This window comes from Anoplopoma fimbria, chromosome 22, assembly GCF_027596085.1.
Source record: "Anoplopoma fimbria isolate UVic2021 breed Golden Eagle Sablefish chromosome 22, Afim_UVic_2022, whole genome shotgun sequence".
NCBI lineage: Eukaryota > Metazoa > Chordata > Actinopteri > Perciformes > Anoplopomatidae > Anoplopoma > Anoplopoma fimbria.
In genome coordinates this window covers 1,910,756-1,927,416 of record NC_072470.1, presented here as the reverse complement: position 1 = coordinate 1,927,416, position 16,661 = coordinate 1,910,756, and the positions used below count along the sequence as shown (strand labels likewise).

At 45.6% G+C, this 16,661-nt stretch overlaps 1 protein-coding gene across 1 annotated transcript in view; it reads right to left on the bottom strand.

Moving 5' to 3' along the window:
- mgat5 (alpha-1,6-mannosylglycoprotein 6-beta-N-acetylglucosaminyltransferase) overlaps nucleotides 1-7,705 on the bottom strand; it is a 52,912-nt gene extending 45,207 nt beyond the window's left edge. Inside the window, exons 1-2 of the mRNA XM_054624015.1 lie at nucleotides 7,434-7,705; nucleotides 3,698-3,862 (exon numbers count right to left, since the gene is read on the bottom strand). Of these exons, the coding sequence (XP_054479990.1) occupies nucleotides 3,698-3,862; nucleotides 7,434-7,674 (406 nt within the window). The 5' untranslated portion in view covers nucleotides 7,675-7,705. The remainder of the gene's footprint in view (nucleotides 1-3,697; nucleotides 3,863-7,433) is intronic.
- Between the last annotated feature and the right edge of the window lie 8,956 nt (nucleotides 7,706-16,661).

The following is a 16,661-nucleotide window of genomic DNA, read 5'->3' as shown; positions in this document are numbered from 1 at the left end:
AAAATGAAGTGCAGGGAGGGGCGGAGTCATGTGTAAGCCCCAGCAGAAACCCTGTCCTTGTCCCGACCCTTCGTTGACATTGAGACCTTGGGTCTCATCTTTCACTGTGAACGGCAAACAGAGATGCGAGCGGATCAATAGCTGAGAGGGACAAAGCAGCGGGGAGGCTCTGAGCTGTGAAAGCGCAGGTCTCTGTTCACTGAAGTGTCTGCCAAATGTCAGCGACGGTGTGGAGGGGACGCTGATAACATTAAACACAAGGAGGTGGAGGAGAAAATCATAGAGGAACAACATGGAGAAGGAGGGAACGCGGCTGCAAACCAACACCTGACCATTCGTTAAATCCCCCGCTACGCCTCGGTGTGTGTGTGTGTGTGTGTGTGTGTCAAGGAGTAGATTACATTTCCACGCCACAGGGTCGGCCCACACAGATGAAACACCACTGGAGGGGATGTTTAGCCCCATCAGCGAGACGCAACGAGAAGCAGCAAGACGCGGCGTCACGCGCTGCCGTTGGAACGAGTCCCATCTGCCTCCTGCTGAGCAGCAGCCGAGGCCAGATCGACTTGTTTTTCATCCCATGAGGGGCTTCTGTGCCTGTTGTCCTTGGCTAAACGCCGCAGCGCCACAAGGCCGGAGCTATTCCAGAGCGTAGACGGAGCGTGCATTGCAGCACTTAAAAAAACATCGTGGCACGTTGACACCTCTTTGTAGTTTTTACAGCACACACACACACACACACACACACACACACACACACACACACACACACACACACACACACACACACACACACACACACACACACACACACACACACACACACACACACACACACACACACACACACACACACACACACAGAAGTGCAACTGTATTAACACTGAGAGCGAGGCCACATTTTTGATGTTTTGATGAGATGATAAATCGCATGAAAGACGCCGTGTTCCGCAGTGTGTACACAGCTGTTAGATCACGACCATAACAGTAAGTAGCAGAGGAAGAGTTGGATTTATAGTAGAAGGTTTCAGAGCGCTAGGGGAAGAAATAAAACGCTGCATTAACAACATGCTGTGAAGAAGAAAAAGAAGAAGAGTAGGGAACAGCTTTTGTCAGATGTAATGTCTGATTCAAAAAGTATTCAAGTGAATTAATTGACATTTGTTTGCCATCAGTTGGTTGGCTGAACAGCGTCTTGTGACCTTTTGGCTTGTGTGAAAGAACACTTCCAGGATTCCTTTAAGGGCCTCAGCTGAAACAAGTCGAAGAGTTTTTTAGCCCCATTAGATGCCAGGTTGGTGATGTTTTCACGCAAGTAAGCAGTGAGTGCGTTTCCATAGATGTGTTTCAACACAAAGATAACAAAAAGAGTGGAAACACTGTCATTTTGGGAGGAAATGTGCAATAATTAGCATTTTCTAGCCACATTTTGGGGAATTTAGTCCCAAATATCAGACAGCATAAAAGCCTGATTAAAACCGTGAATATTGAAAAGACCCAGCTTTGGTCCTGAGAGTCTTCAGCCAAGGAAGTGTACACAATCAGCCGTGCAGTCCCAGTGCGGCTGCTCAGCCTCATCTTGATAGTGGCCTCTCCGAAAGCCAGGCGTGTTCCCCTGCGCTGTCCCGATTCTTATCTCTGTAATTGCCTTCCAGTCAGGGAGGAGCGCTGGAGGAGCTGGCAGCGGCACTGCCCTACCACCCACTCCAATACAGGAGACACGCTCCGATGGAGGCTCCGGAGTGTTGTGGGCCCCGCTGGGATCCAAATGTTGTCTCTTTAGGACACAGCTGGAAGTTTGAAGCGGATTTTGCATATTTATTGACGCGTGTCCGGGGTCCAGGTACTATCGCTCCACCACACAGGCGCTCACGCCAACACCGCCCGGACAATGGTGGATGAGATTAGTGTCTCATTTCTAGAGTCCACAATGGCCGGATGGAGACCAGACAGAGATCCAGCTAAAGTACACACAGCCTGTACAGGAGCTTAGGCTGCCCAAATCACTGTCATTTTAACAGCATTAAATACAATTAGAGTATTGTTTCATTTCTATGTATTCTCATAAAACCTTATTTGAGAGCATTATTATTTATTTTCATTGTCGATTAATGTTTTGATTACTTTGGTTAACCATTTGGTTTATAAAATATAATAATATAGTAGGGCTGTACCGAAAAGTTAGAAGCTGCAGATGAAGATCAGGCCGCACAAATATTATTAGTATTATAGTATTATATACTAGTTGTAGGATTAGATTCCAGTGGCAGCTGCGTACGATTGTTCCTGACTCGTGTGATCCAAACAGTCCAAAAAGTCTACATTTTGAAAGGATAGATGTAGTCATGATGTTTTTATCCAACGAATCATTCTGCTTCAATACATAATTGATGATAATTAGCCTTTCAAAAACAACATTTTTACTGCGGTCAAAAAACAAAAAGGGAGGGAAGCACCTACGAGTTCATAACTTGATTTAATAAAAGAGACTAACTCATTTCATCCTATGAATCACTTAATTCAAACTGAAGATTTGAATAAAAATTTAAAAAGCGAAACATTCGGTACAACCCAAGAAAGTAGTGACAAATGCTAACTCCAAGGAGACATCTTCATATATCTTATTTTGTCTGACAAACCAAGTTAATTTATCTCAAACAATTGTGTGGAAAACCAGACAGACCCTAGGCCATGTAGATTGTGAGAAAGGATGTGGCATCTGGGGTTTGCTGTTCAGAGAGCAAACACAAAAACAAAAAAAGAAACAAGGAAGTCAATGTGAGTCATAACCATAGTCGGATGGCTGCCTTTGACGTCAATTGTCTTGATATTGATCACTTTAATGTGATGCTCATCTCCATAAATAGGCACACTCTTTGCCATTCAACTCTTTAAAGAGAAAAAGCGACAAAGGCAGCATCAACATTTGAATAAAAAGGTGGCGGTGCAGCGGCTGTCATTGGGGGATTAGAACCATTCAAATGTGACTTTGTACAACCAAATCAGCCTCATCTAATTCTGCATGCCGCCTCAGAGCACAGATTCCACATTCCAACATTTAATGCTGCGCAATCAACTGAGAGCGAGTTCCCCCCCCGGTCCCAGAAAAACCAACACTTCGCTCTCCCAACTGGGCTGAATTCATCATCCGAAAGCTGGCAGGAAAATCAATGAAAACTAATAAAAGGGTCATGCGGCGTGAACGGAGGACTTATTTGAATTACGTCCAAGGATGCGGTCTGGTCCCATAAAGTGCCTGGTGTGCACTGTGCAATACCAGCAGGGTTCGGGTTGGTTGTGTTGCCCCGATGGGGAATCTTTTAAATGAAACAAGGGTTCCCAGAAAACAGCCCCGATCAGTTTATTCTCATTTCTTTAATTAGACTCGGCTACAATATTTATTGTGCACGTTTACACCCTGAACAACAGGGTTTCTCTGGAAAAAGAAACTGTACAAAACTTCCCCCAGCATGAGACACAGTTCATACGAACCATCACTTTTTGAAGCCAACTCAATCAAAGTCAGGAGGGAGAGAGTTTTCTCTCTGAGCTCCAATCCTTTGGGATGAGATTTTCCACCGTTTCGGAAGACTTAAAGACAAATCCGTGTGTCTGCTTTCAGCTTTACATCCCTCACCACCTCTTTGCGACACGCACACAAGCACTCCGGACAAACAAACGTAGATGCAGTACATACCCGCCACGTTTACTTTTTCCGAGTTGGCGGCGCTGGGCGTGGCGGTGCTGGTGCCGTTGGTCAGGTTGCCCCCCGTGCCGTTGTAGATGTTCTCCACCTTTGACTCCAGCTTGCCCAGCCTCAGCATGATGTTGTCCAGCAGCACGGCGAGGGTCTTCTTCAAATCTACACGTAAAAATGTGAATCAGTTTATTTGGGTGATTGTGAAATGTTTTTTAATGACCCCACAAAAATGGAGTAGGTCAAATCTGTCAAGTGCACTGTAGTGCTTTATGATAGAGGGCAGTTTTAACTCGAAAGAAGCGGTGAACATCAGGCAAGTAATGCTAGCGTTAGCAGCTACTGCTACTTCAAACTGGCCCATGGCTTCTCCCAGTAGAAGCTCTATCTGTATTTGATTAAATGAGCAATAATGTTCCACATCAGAAGAGAGACCAATTCTTTCACTATGATCACAGTGAACGCACAGATGTAATTTAGGCTACAGCGTTGACTTTTCATCCCCCCCGACTACGACAAGTCTTAGAACTGAGAGCAGTCAGCTTGAGGCTCATTTAAATGTAAAACGGCGACTCTGCGAGTGACCTGGCTTATCAGTTTTTTTTTTTTTTTACGAGAGCATTTATTTCCATAGGACACAGATAACGTCAGAAGGGAAGCTGACCAGTAATGAGCGCATAGGGCATACATTCAAATTTGTGGTATTTGTTCGATTACTGTAACCGGCAGCAATTGCAGTGACATTTGCAGAGAAATGTTAAGTTGTTTTGAGCTGCTGTAGCCGTACAGTCACCAGCAACATGACATTTGTCTGCAGCAAAGAGCTCCACCATAATCATCAACCTCATAGTCAATGGTAACATCAGTGCATTTGCCTCATATGTGTGTGCAGCAGCGATTCCAGAAAGCATCGAGCGTGCTTTCATCAGATGATTATAACTGCAGATTTTCCATCACATACGAGCGTCGCATGTTTGCCTCTCCGGCATGCATTTCACACGCCAGTTTTCATCAAGTCGGGGAGATATTGGCGAGGGCTCGGGCAGAGGGACCTGGCAGAGAGCGCGGCGGCCCCTTTGGTGTTGAGGGAGAGAAACGTTGGAGCGTTTTGTCTGATTTGGACGAGCTGCGTGCCGGGAGGAGCAGCACAGCGAGACCTGGGGGGGGGTTAAACCAAACAGAGAGCTTTGGAGGGGCAGACCTTGCCAAAGCTATTGGGCTGAACAGAATTAGAAGAAAAAAATATAGGGGGGGGGGGGCTCTGTGTTAATGCCCCCTTCTGTTTACCCCCGGCACACATAGGCCTATGCCCGCTGACTCAAGGCTGAACATGAAGAGGGATCCACCCGGCCTGTTTAATATCGTAGCTGCTCGGCCAATGTCAACAGGCTTCACGATGGGAAAGACGAGGATATGTAATCAATAAGTGTCTTTCTTTTCTGCTCTTGCAAAACAATCAAGAGCGGCCGTGTGGATTGTAATAAAAAAGAATCGACGTGTAAAAACATCCACGTATGTAATTCATTATTATGAGAGCAAGAAAATGGGCTCTCGTTTTAGCAATAATTAAACGTGAAGCTTTGAGCCCGCGACCTTTGTCAGACAGCATGTGAGAGCAGCATCCATGGCGATGTGAGTGATGATTCGACTTGTCCTCCTGTGTGCTGCTGCTGCTGCTGCTGCCGCTGCCAGGTAACGGGATGAGCGATAGCACACCGAGGGGACTCATTTCTGCCCGTCTCAAATGTGTCTTTTTTCCTCAGGAGGGTGACGCAGCTGCAAAACAAATCCTGGAGCGGTGAACACACTTTGCTTTTAATAACAGTGTCATAGGAGATAATAATCTGGATGCGAGATGACCGGGGGTTTTTCATTAAGCCCATGAGCATTAAAGAGAAGTGATTACACGGGAACATAAGCCCGAGGCATTCATCAGTCGTTCCTATTGTTCCTTGTCATCCGCTTCAGCCCGGCCTGTCGGGGGGTCTACATATCTCACCGGCGTAATAGCACACAATGACCTTCCACCCCTCGGGAGGACGGGGAGGATTAGGCCGGCAATCTGAGGTCACACACCACTCCCGGTCCTCCTCGCTGTGGGCAGCTACAGCCACCTGAATCCCGAAACTGGCTCTGATGGGCGGGTCCAAAAGGCAGAGGGGACCGCGGGTGCGATACTAACCGCGACACAAAAGGGACTACACAATAGCTGGCGAGCGGTGCTGTAACAGGATGTGGCGTCAGTGAGGTGGCTGTCGCGCCCGGCTCCACGGCTCAGTTTCAAGAGGGGGGCGGAAAGTGAAAAAACAGATCCTTGTCACGGCTGACTTTACCGTGGAGGAATGAGATGACAGCGCCTGAGAGAGGTGTGCAAACAAGCAACGATCTACTAGATATGAAATAATGTGGCTCTCTCTCAGACTATAGACCTAGAGGCAGATTTCTCTTTCCTCTTTTTTAGAACAAAGAATAATCAGCAGATCAATCTGCAATGAAACAATTGTACTTTAGTCAGTATTTTAAACTAAATGTTTACTATAAAACTGCATTTTAAGCATATAACCCTGGCTGTGTTTAATCTGGCAGACTGCCAGCTTCGTGCTCTTCAACAGGTGTGTTTCTTCAGCCGAGGACGGATGGTGTTGTATTCTGCACTGGCCATAAAGCCCCCTTGAGGAACACATGTGATATTGGGCCATATAAATATAAACTGACTTGACTTGACGGATGGGCTTTTCGGTGAGACGCAACATTAAATCCGAATGCATTAAGTTTTTATGGGTCATTTGTGTGGATCGAAGGAGGAAACTCTGTTCCTACAGATCGTATCAGGGAAATCATCGACCGAAATGAGTGAGCACAGGAAGCATTCTGCTGCCTCACTATCTAATCGGGGACATGAAATGGATGTGATGCCGGGACGGCGGTCTGCAGACCGATGCTGCAGCAGAGACAGGAGGGTTTACTGGAAACTCTTGGATCGTGTGAGAGGAAACCAACAGACATCACATTTCATTAATTACATGATTGATCAGGATGTTGTAAACAGGCAGAATTTCTCTTCTTGGAAAAAAGAAAAGTATTGGTCTTGGGAATTATAGCTTACAAAATATGTTTGCTTAGCATCGAGCGGTACGTTGAGAGTGGGTTTGCATGTACAGGGCTTTAATATGAGATAAGCAAGTACTGCGCTGTTGTCTTCGAGTGCTCCAGCTTCTCCTTTACCTTCTCGGGGAGCTCCTTCTAATCTCCTGGAGCTTTACTGTATCCTGTTGTTTCTCTGGGCATTAGAGGACAATCAATTCCAATCTCAGCTTCCTAATGAAGCCTCCCATCGAGCCATACGGGTCTATTAACGGCATGAATAACTTATTGACGGCTCTCCCGGACCTGTGCTGTTACAGTAGGGTGCGGCTGCATCAGCGTTAAATCTCCCGGGCTTTTTTTCTTTCAGCTGCTCAGGAGGAAGACAAGTGGAACCAGGCGCTGCAAATTTAAAGATGATGTAAAAAGCAGCTATCTTAACTCTGTTAAAGGGTACCTCTCTTGTTGTTTTATGGCCTGGTAGTGATCTTATGAAAATCAAAGAAGTGTGGCTCATGCAGCATCGATAATAGATTTGTTTTGCTTTGCTAATAGCACTCTAATCCCAAGAAACTAAGCATCTACCACATTTCAGATATGTCAGGAATTTCTTACTCTCTCGGGCCCTGGAGCTGGAGAGCCGAGCACTCACCGTAAGCCGTCATGGTGCCCACATAGGGCCCGTCCATGACACTCTGGTTCTCCTCGGCCAGCGCCTTGATGTAGCGCTTGCTCAGGTCCAGGATCTGCTGCCTCAGCACGGCGCTGTTCTCGTGGCTGGCCCGCTGCTGGATGGTGAAGTGCAGCAGCATCATGCCCCAGATGAACCCGAAGCTGACCAGGAAGAAGCCCAGCTTCTGGGACGACAGCTTCCACAGGAAGGGCGTGGCCATGCTGACTGGACGGGGAGGCGGCAGCTGTGGCACTGATTTGACCAGAGGAGGAGGGGGGGGAGGTGCAGAGGTGAGGGAGGGGGGGGGGGACTCAGGAGGGCAGACGGGGCATGGCGGGGTCAGTCGGTGTGGAGGCGGCGGTGGCTGGTTTTTGGGGGTGGCTTGTTTGCCTCACCGGCGGGATTTCCTTCTCTGGCCCATCCTCAGCGCTCAGTAGCATCTCAGTGGACTGAGTCCCACCTGTTGCATCCTGCTGCAGAAAGAGAGGAAAGAGAGATGATGATATGGACAATGAGGGGGTTCCCTCTCCCACAGCAATCCCACATTACGCCAAAAACACCGATAATTGGACAATGAGTCGGCAGCCTTAGCCATAACTCAGGAAGTAATAATAAAGACAGAGAAAAAATAAATGTTCCGAGAGGTAGCAACAATGCTGCTGCTGACATGGTTCCTTTTTTGACAAGGTTTTGAGAGAATGTGGAACCAGCCATGAATGCGAGTGCAGTGTGGATCCCCGGCCTGTTGCTTTAAGCGGGGCAGTTAGTTCATAGCAGCAGCAGACCACACAGCACAGAGGCACGCTGTTTCTGGACTCTGGACAGGTCGCTCTGTGTGTGGAAGCTCTTAAGGTATGCATGCAGGACGGTGACACACAGGACTGTGTTCATTTGACTGGATAGGAGAGGTCAGATTGAGGCAGGCAGTACAGTGAGTACGCAGAGTAAACTCCGACTTAAGTAGAAAGGGCATGTTGGTGTAGATAATGCTTGACGTGTAGCGACACAGACTTCTAGGCAAGAAAAACAAGAGAAGGTCTTCAAAAGTAATTTAAAGTTTAATGCTTCTCCCGAATGAGAGGCATTGCAGAGCGGCCCGTCTCACTCAGACAGCGTGATCTTTGTGATTGATGGCGCTGTAAGGGATTAATGCAAGAGGGTCAAAATATAAACATTCTGATAGAACTGCGATTTATCTTCCGCAGCGACAAGCGAGAACGCGGACAGAATGTTAAACACTCTCCTTTTCTGTTTTTATTATTTTATTGCCAAATGTTCAACAGGCCTTTCTGCCTGATAAATGAAGAAAGCTGTTGCTCTTGGTCTGTGTGGAGCATGTACATGGAAATGTAAAAATAGGTCATGGTTTTATTAATTTACTCTCACTAAAAAGAATCTGTCGGAGGCAAAAGGTCAGGCACAATGAGCACAATCCAAATAAATTCCAAGTAAAAGCAGGGCTCCAAACATTCTCTTAATTATTGATTTGTCAATCATTTAGTCTACAAAAACTCTAGAAATAGTGGAAAATTACCGTTGAAACGTCTTTTGAGTTCAAGGTAATGTTGACAAAAGGCTTGTTTGGTCCAACAAAGATTTTTTTTCAATCATATAGTAAAAGAGAAAACCAGCAATTCAGCACATGTTAGGAGCTTCCACCAGATCATTTTAGGAAGCACTAAAAAGAGGCATTTTATATATTAAATTCTACAGACACGTTAACATTAAGATGGTACGTCAATGCAGTCGGGTCCCTGGGGGATCAGGGCTGAAGGACTTATGGGGGACAGGGTTCAGGACTTGGTCACTACACTTGGGGAACCATGCTGACCTTTTCTGACGTCAGCAGACTCTGACGGGCGTAAACTGATGTTGCATGGAAACCGGCACAAAAAAGAACAAAGTGGACGCAGCGAGCATGAACTGAAAGTGTTAACTGAAAGTGTTCAATGTCGCCTGGTTTCATCTGAATTACCAGATACTTCTGAAGTGTGAATGAGGGCGAGGAGCTGAACACACAGCTACTGATCGAGACCTTTTTTAAAAATCGCAAACCACACCATTTCCTGCTGCTGCAGCTTTCGCATGGTTCTGTTGCCTTTTTCCACCGTTATTAACAAAGCATGTACTGTTTGTTTTACACATATCTGTAGCAAGGGAAAAAACTGAGTTTGTACAACTTCCAGCGTGCAATCGCAAAACAACAACTCGTTTTATTGCTGTTAACGCTTTAAACACACGCATAAAACATTTTATTAGTATTTAGCTTGATCCAATCAGAGTATCACAATATTCTTAAAAAGCCATGCATATTAAAAAAAAAATCTCATTCCTTTTTCTCCTCTGTGCGAGCAGCTTCATAGGTCTGTAAGAATAAAGCCCACCAGGCAAATTCATGTAAACATTAAACTGCAATATGCGATTTCACGCTTGCTGTCTTTACTGCTGATTGAATGAAACCGTGCCAATGATAACACATTTGGCCAAAACCATCAAACTGTTGCCCATAATGTAAAATGAGTCCACCCTGCAGCGCTCGTGAAGTCTTTACTGACGACCCCACGGCAATCCATGCACAACCAAATAAATGCCTCTGGCTCTGGGCATCAAGCAACAACCAAATAAATAATAAGAATCTTTTGAGTTCAAGCAGGCAATCAAGCCAAAAATACGCTTGATGTTCTCTCATCTGCATTCAACCGCTGTAGCTGTAAAATGAAGCTAAGTGTGGGGAGGGGATTTCTGCAGCCTCTAACCAGGTCAGGACCGCAGCCGCCTCCGTGGATGCAACACCACTGGGGGAAAAAAAAAAATATATATATATATTACTCTGAACACTTCGCTACATCTATCGACCTCCTGTTATGGATATGTTTCTTGAATCCGAGCGGTCGGTGCTCAGAATGACGCGTGGCGACGGTGGACTGTATCGGCGCGGAGCTGTTGGCAGGGAAAAAATCATCAGCACCTTCCCAAACAAAACACAAAAGGCAGCCTCACAAAAGGGCTCTTTTCACCTTACATCCATCAGCCTCATAAATAGGTCAGGGACAGCTGCGAGCAGCCTCCGACCGCGCTGGAATCTCACGGAAGGGTTATGACACAACCGTGATTTGTTCGCCTGTTTAAAGACAAAAGGCTCATGAGATCTTTTCATTTTAACAAAGCAGGGACGTCTACAAGGGGGGATGCAAACTACATTTAACTCACTCCAATTTGCTTTGTGATGTGTGCAGAACAAGGGTTTTGGTGTGGAGGAAGGGGTGGGGGGGGGGGGGGGGGATCTCTGCACCGCAATGTGAATTCATGAGACGAGCCCTTGGCAGTGGCGCTGTGCAATCTGCAGTGCTGATAACATCGGATGTCTCTCATTGCTTGGGAGGAAAAGCGCTCGCTGGTTGTGCACCAACTAGGGAGGGGGGCGGGGGGGCTGTTTATGGAGGAGCGCGAAGCAAAAACCTACACAGAACGTTGAATCAACGCAAGTTTGGGCTCCTGAATCAGTTCTCAGTCAGAGCCGGCTTTCATGTCCGGCCTGATTTCCTCCGTCAACCCATCGAATTCAACCCTCCAATCACAGGGGCGATGCAGCTATTCACCCCCCCTCCTCCTCCTCTCAACCATATATCTCCTCTGAGTTACCTTCTGGTTTCTAATTCAGGATCTTAATTTCTCTGGCAGGGAGCCTTCTGGCTCTCAACAGCAACAGTCAAGTGAAAAACTGTTGACAGCCAGCTAAGGTTGCTGAATAAACGACCTTACGCAACTTGATATGATAAGTGTTTGTTTTTTATCATTGTTAGAAGAGGCGGCAGTGCACGAAACCCTGTGGGTTCAAGAGTCGTTGAGGACAGAAACAATCGAATCATTCAGGCCTGGGAGGGAAATCGGCATCCTCCCATATCTGCTACAAAAGATCTTTTTTTTTTTTTTTTTTTTTTTTTTTCTGTTGGGGACAACGGAGCTGAAATTACAGCTCTAAAAAATTGCATTCGTTTTTTGGGTTTGGAGTATCGACCACACTTTAGTGCTGCTACGCCCAGCCAGACATGAATAGAGGAGGGTCGGTTCTACTCCCTAAAGAGGAAATAACAGAAGCATATTTTTACAGATGGATATGATAACTCGAACTCATGGGGGAAAAAAAGGATATCTTAAAAAAGCAGGAATGAGGAAAATAATTCCACAATTCTGAACCACAAATTTGGTTTCTATAGGCTTTCTGGGTCCTGGTTAACATGGAAAAAAGCTTAATTTTGTGTTTTAATTGTTGCACTGATGACCTATATTTAAGCCACTCATGGCTCAGGAGGTAAATAATAGGAATATGAACTTTTGCATGACTGGGTGAATGTTGGAGCTGGTTGGACTAGACGAGCGCTATATTAATGCCAGGCCTTTATCTAAATCCAATGTAAAACCAAAACACACCAGAATCATCACCGGTGCAGCTGATTGCTTTTTAGTAGTCGCATAACAAGTTGAACGGAGCCCATCTGAGAGCTTCAGACAGAGCCGAGTCAGCGTCTAGTTCTATGGTAAGTTGACCAAACCCTGAGTTAGCATTTCCAAGTAGAACTTGTTTTTCTAGCTTTCAGAAATACCTGTTCGGATTAACAAACAGTCAAAACCAATATAAATATTTACAATAAATGCTCTATGTTGCAATCACAGGCGCTCGGTTTATTCCCCCCCCCGTGCACAGACGTAACTGGTTTATGGTGAAGCCTCAGGGATTTAGAGTAAACGGTGATATCTCATCGTTGTCAAAATAATCATCTGGGGCTTTTAATATCTCTCCAGCAGGGTCTTATAAACACGCAGCCTTTGCCCTTGTTCTGTCTGTCATATGCTGAATTGTTAAGACCGGGGGCCAGATGGCTGAGCGAGGTAAAGACTCCGTCCATTTTCTTTTGCATCTGCGATTGGAGCTGAAAATAACTCTGTTAAAAAGTGCAGTTTAGGAGGTCATTTTAGAAAAGGTGAAGCAAGCGGGGGGAGGTCTGGATTAATTCCAGTGCATTACTCCAGGTTCTTAAATAGAGACAGCATTCTGCCGGACTGAAATAACGTACACTAAGAGCCCGTTGCATAACCACAGAAATATGCTCTAGATGTAGCTTTCGGCCATCAATTATGGATCGACTTTGGAAAAAAGTATCCATTTTTCTCCTGAGTAAAAATAGGCTTTGGTGGAGCTCGACGACTCACACTCAGGTGACTTGGGAGCTCTCGGGTGGTGGCAGCCAGCAGCCCTTCTTTTCAAAAGAATGGGGTGTGTATGATAGCTGCCACAAACGACTCCCGATGTTATTATAGATTAATGTACAGATTATTTCTGTCGGTCTAGCAGCAAATTATGACGGATGCATTTCTCAAAGTTCTCAGAGGCTATGGTGACATCTGTAAAAGGTTATTAATTGATTTACAGAAAAAGAATTAACTGCAACTATTTGCTAATCAAATAAATCAAATTCATGGGATAGTTCGAGGTTTTCAAATGTGAAAAGATAAGATAAGATCAAATAATCCTTTATTTGTCCCGCAGCGGGGAAATTTACATCTATACATAAATGAAATCTTGTCACATGGACCGACGTGTCGCCTACTCTGGTCCCTCATCACCAGTGCTACACGGACACACACAGCCGTTCACTGCGTCTTATTTATTATCTTTATTCTCTGGAGGATATAACTAACTATAAGCATTATTAACGAAAACAGGTGTCTTGTCCGGTAATAGTTACTGTAATGCTTGTACTGAAGCCCAAACACGTTACCATGGTTACAGAGTTATCAGGGTAGGTTTAAAAAGCCAAAATTTACAATCATCAACATATCCATGGAAAATCTGATGATTTCAGAACTACTCACTCCGCCTCATACAATATCCAAAAGCCAAAAAACATCTAAAGACATTTTTATAAATATGAAGACTCAAGACTCCAGCCAACTTTTCTCTCTTACTGATCCATTTGGCACCGGCGCTTACAGGCTCAGGTTTTGGGATTACTTTCAGTTTCCAAAAGCTCATGGAGGAGAGTGAAACCTCTCCCACCAGTCCACGTCCATCCTCTCCCACACTGACACTGTGCCAGTTTCCCCCGTCGCCCAGCCAAAGGAGACGTGATCCTGATAATATGGCCCTGCTGCCATGGAGACCGGTGTGACTCTGCATCTTAATGGCCTTCTTCACACAAGCCCCGCCTCTTAATTATTCATTAGGGCCCTCCAGAGTAACGGGGCCCCCGCCGCAGCTTGGCCACCTTCCTGGTGTGTGAGTCCAGCTCGTAACCACATATGGAGAGCTAAACTTGCGCAGTGTGAGACGGGCTTTCCCTGCAGCTAAATTCAGGACGTTTATTCTAAAATGCGAGAGGCACACGGATCGATGTTAATGTGTTCTTTATTGAGTCACTGATGGGCTCAAACACTTCTCCAAGGGGGACCAATTTGAAGCTTTTTTATGCGTTTAAATCTTCCCATATTCACAAGACAAATAAAGCATTAGCCGTTAGCTACAGCCTTCGTGTAGGGTGAGGAGAAAGAACAATAAATACTTTTGTTAGTCAGACTTTCCATCAACAGCTGATCAGACCAAGAGGGAAGGTGATGCACAAGAGCGGCCAAGTGACACGGCACAATGGGAAGTAAAACCAGGCAAATTATAATTACATGAGACACGTCCACTCAAAATAAACACATGCTGGTGGGTCACCTGACAAAACCGGTCCTTTGTTTAGCATTCAACTGAAATGTTGTCACTGCTGCTTCTCTCCATCACATCCTCTCCTTTTCTATTCACCCCTCTGTCACCAGAGCTACTAGGAACAAAGACACAAACATGAAATGTGGTATTTCAGTTGAAGAAATTATAAAAGTTTAATGTAGATTTGTGTAATAAAAGAAATATATATATCTTCACGTTTATCACAGAATCCTATATGCAGCTTTTAAACCCAACCTGTTTGGTTCTGTTAATCTCAGGTCTGTTTGCCCGGTTAGTACGGTTCATTTGGGCTGGTGTGGAAGCGGTCCACGGAAACCCGGCGCAGAAACAACCACCAAACCGAGACCGCCTGGAAAGGTGGGTCCACCTGTCAGATCGCCAAAACTGTCAGATCACTTTTTTACCCGTCATGTTTACTCCTATTGGTTCGTTTGCAAAAAAGGCAGCGTTGACAGGAACCGGACTAGAATTAGAACGTAACATTGTTTAATTCTTTCTCTTGGTCTGGACCAGATGAGCCCAAATACAGGCACCCTAACAAGTCCAGCTCCACCCTGGAGGCCTAAATCCAACCAGCTGGGAACCGCTCAGGAACCGCTCAGGAACCGCTCGCTCACATCAGGCAGTGGAGCAAAGCAGTGAACTCTTGACTGTCCTCACCAAAAAGGAACCGACTCAGCACTTTCGGAGCCGGGAGAAACAAAACATGCAGAAACTCACACCATCCTTGTGGACAAGGGAGCCAAGTAGGAGGTGAGCAAAACAAATCTTCTTTTCAATGATTTGTATTCATTTGGTTTTATTTACATGTATTTTATTAGTTTTATTTTCGAATGGTACTGTACATGTACATGCAGTCCTTGTATGCAATGATCAGTATTGAGAGATTAAGCTTAAGATTTAAGCTGTTGAGCCAATTTTGATGTCCTTATTTACAAAAAACTATTTGAAAAAACTCACTCTGCACATTTACAAGACGAACAGTTCTTAGATCTCTGACCCGTGAGTTTCCCCCGATGTCTGCCCGCGCTAACAAACACATGCCAGCAACACTCAAGCACTTTGCATACAGCTTTGTCCTCTGCTGTAAAGGACTTTGTAACAGACATACTTACTAAAAAACACTCTACAAAAGCCATCTGCAAAGCCAGAAAAACCTCACCGCTAGGCATCCCTTTCCTCAGACTAGAAGGGACAGGTTTAACCCGCCGCCACATGCGATGAGCTGCCAGGGAGAGGACGAGGCCGCCGTGAACATGACCTGCATGCCGAAAAAAAAGCAAGCCTGCTGACAAGTGTGGGTAGGAATTGCAGATGAGGTGCTGAAGGCAACCACGCCACTTCCTTCTCCCTGTCGGCACCGCATACAAGCTCTGTTGTTATGCCAACACAAGCTGGCAAAAGAACAACACACACACACGCAAGTGAGAATCATATCTTAAATGAAAGTTCACATAAAAGCAGATCATTCTGCAAACATGCACCCTGTGAGGGGCCTTCACTGACTGCATTCAATTCTAAAAGCCTAACCCTCTGCAGTGCACTTCATGCCTAGAACACTTTCCCCGACATAAAACTAATCCTAATGCCGGTCTTCGCTCTTAATGCAATACAAATCCTCTAAAAACCCTTCAAAAGAAGTCCATCGTGGCAAAATGTCCTCACTTTCTGTCCTCGTAGGGTTACTTTTAATTTCACTGCAGTATGTAGGAAACCACCTTCCTGACATGACAAAGACTCATTCCAGTAACAGTGTCAGTAGTTTACGTTGGTAAGCTGCTCTTACCAGGCCAACTGACATTGCTGATGTATATACCTTAACTCCAGTATTTCAGTTCCCGAAAGACGCTGACAATTGAATGTTTTTATGAGCCGTTCATAGTTCATGATATTGAGGACGCGATTCATGCTTGAGGTTACAGTAAAGGCTTTTGAAAAATCCATAATCTTCCTTTTATTACCTCTTTTTTTTTTTTGCCCTGGATCTGAAAAACAGCTTTTCAAGAGGATTTAGTGCAGGCTCTATGACTTGCCCTACCAATGAACATCTCCCTGCATGCAGCACCAGTAAATGAGCGCAGCTGCAAACAGTAGGGCCGACTGTAAAGAAGGGAAATGCGTGTTATGTGGTGGGAGAGAGCCTCTTCAGAGTGGAGGGCCAAGGTGGAGTGGGGTTTCTGGCCAAAGTGCGACACACATGGCACAAACTTTCATCCAGAAGAGCTGGTTTTATACCTCGTCCTGACCTCCCCCCCGAGAGGAGAGGTGTATGTGTGTTTGTGCGGAGAGAACAGTGGCCCCTTCAAACGCAAGGAAGCCCAAAGTGTTCCCTGTGCGGCATCCATCAGCACACAAGCCTCCCGATCCCGCCATCTTCAATCCCTCCTTCCTCATCCCTCCACTGCCTCCGCTCGCTCTCCATCCGAGCCCCCCAGCACACACACACACACACACACACACACTCACACACACACAAA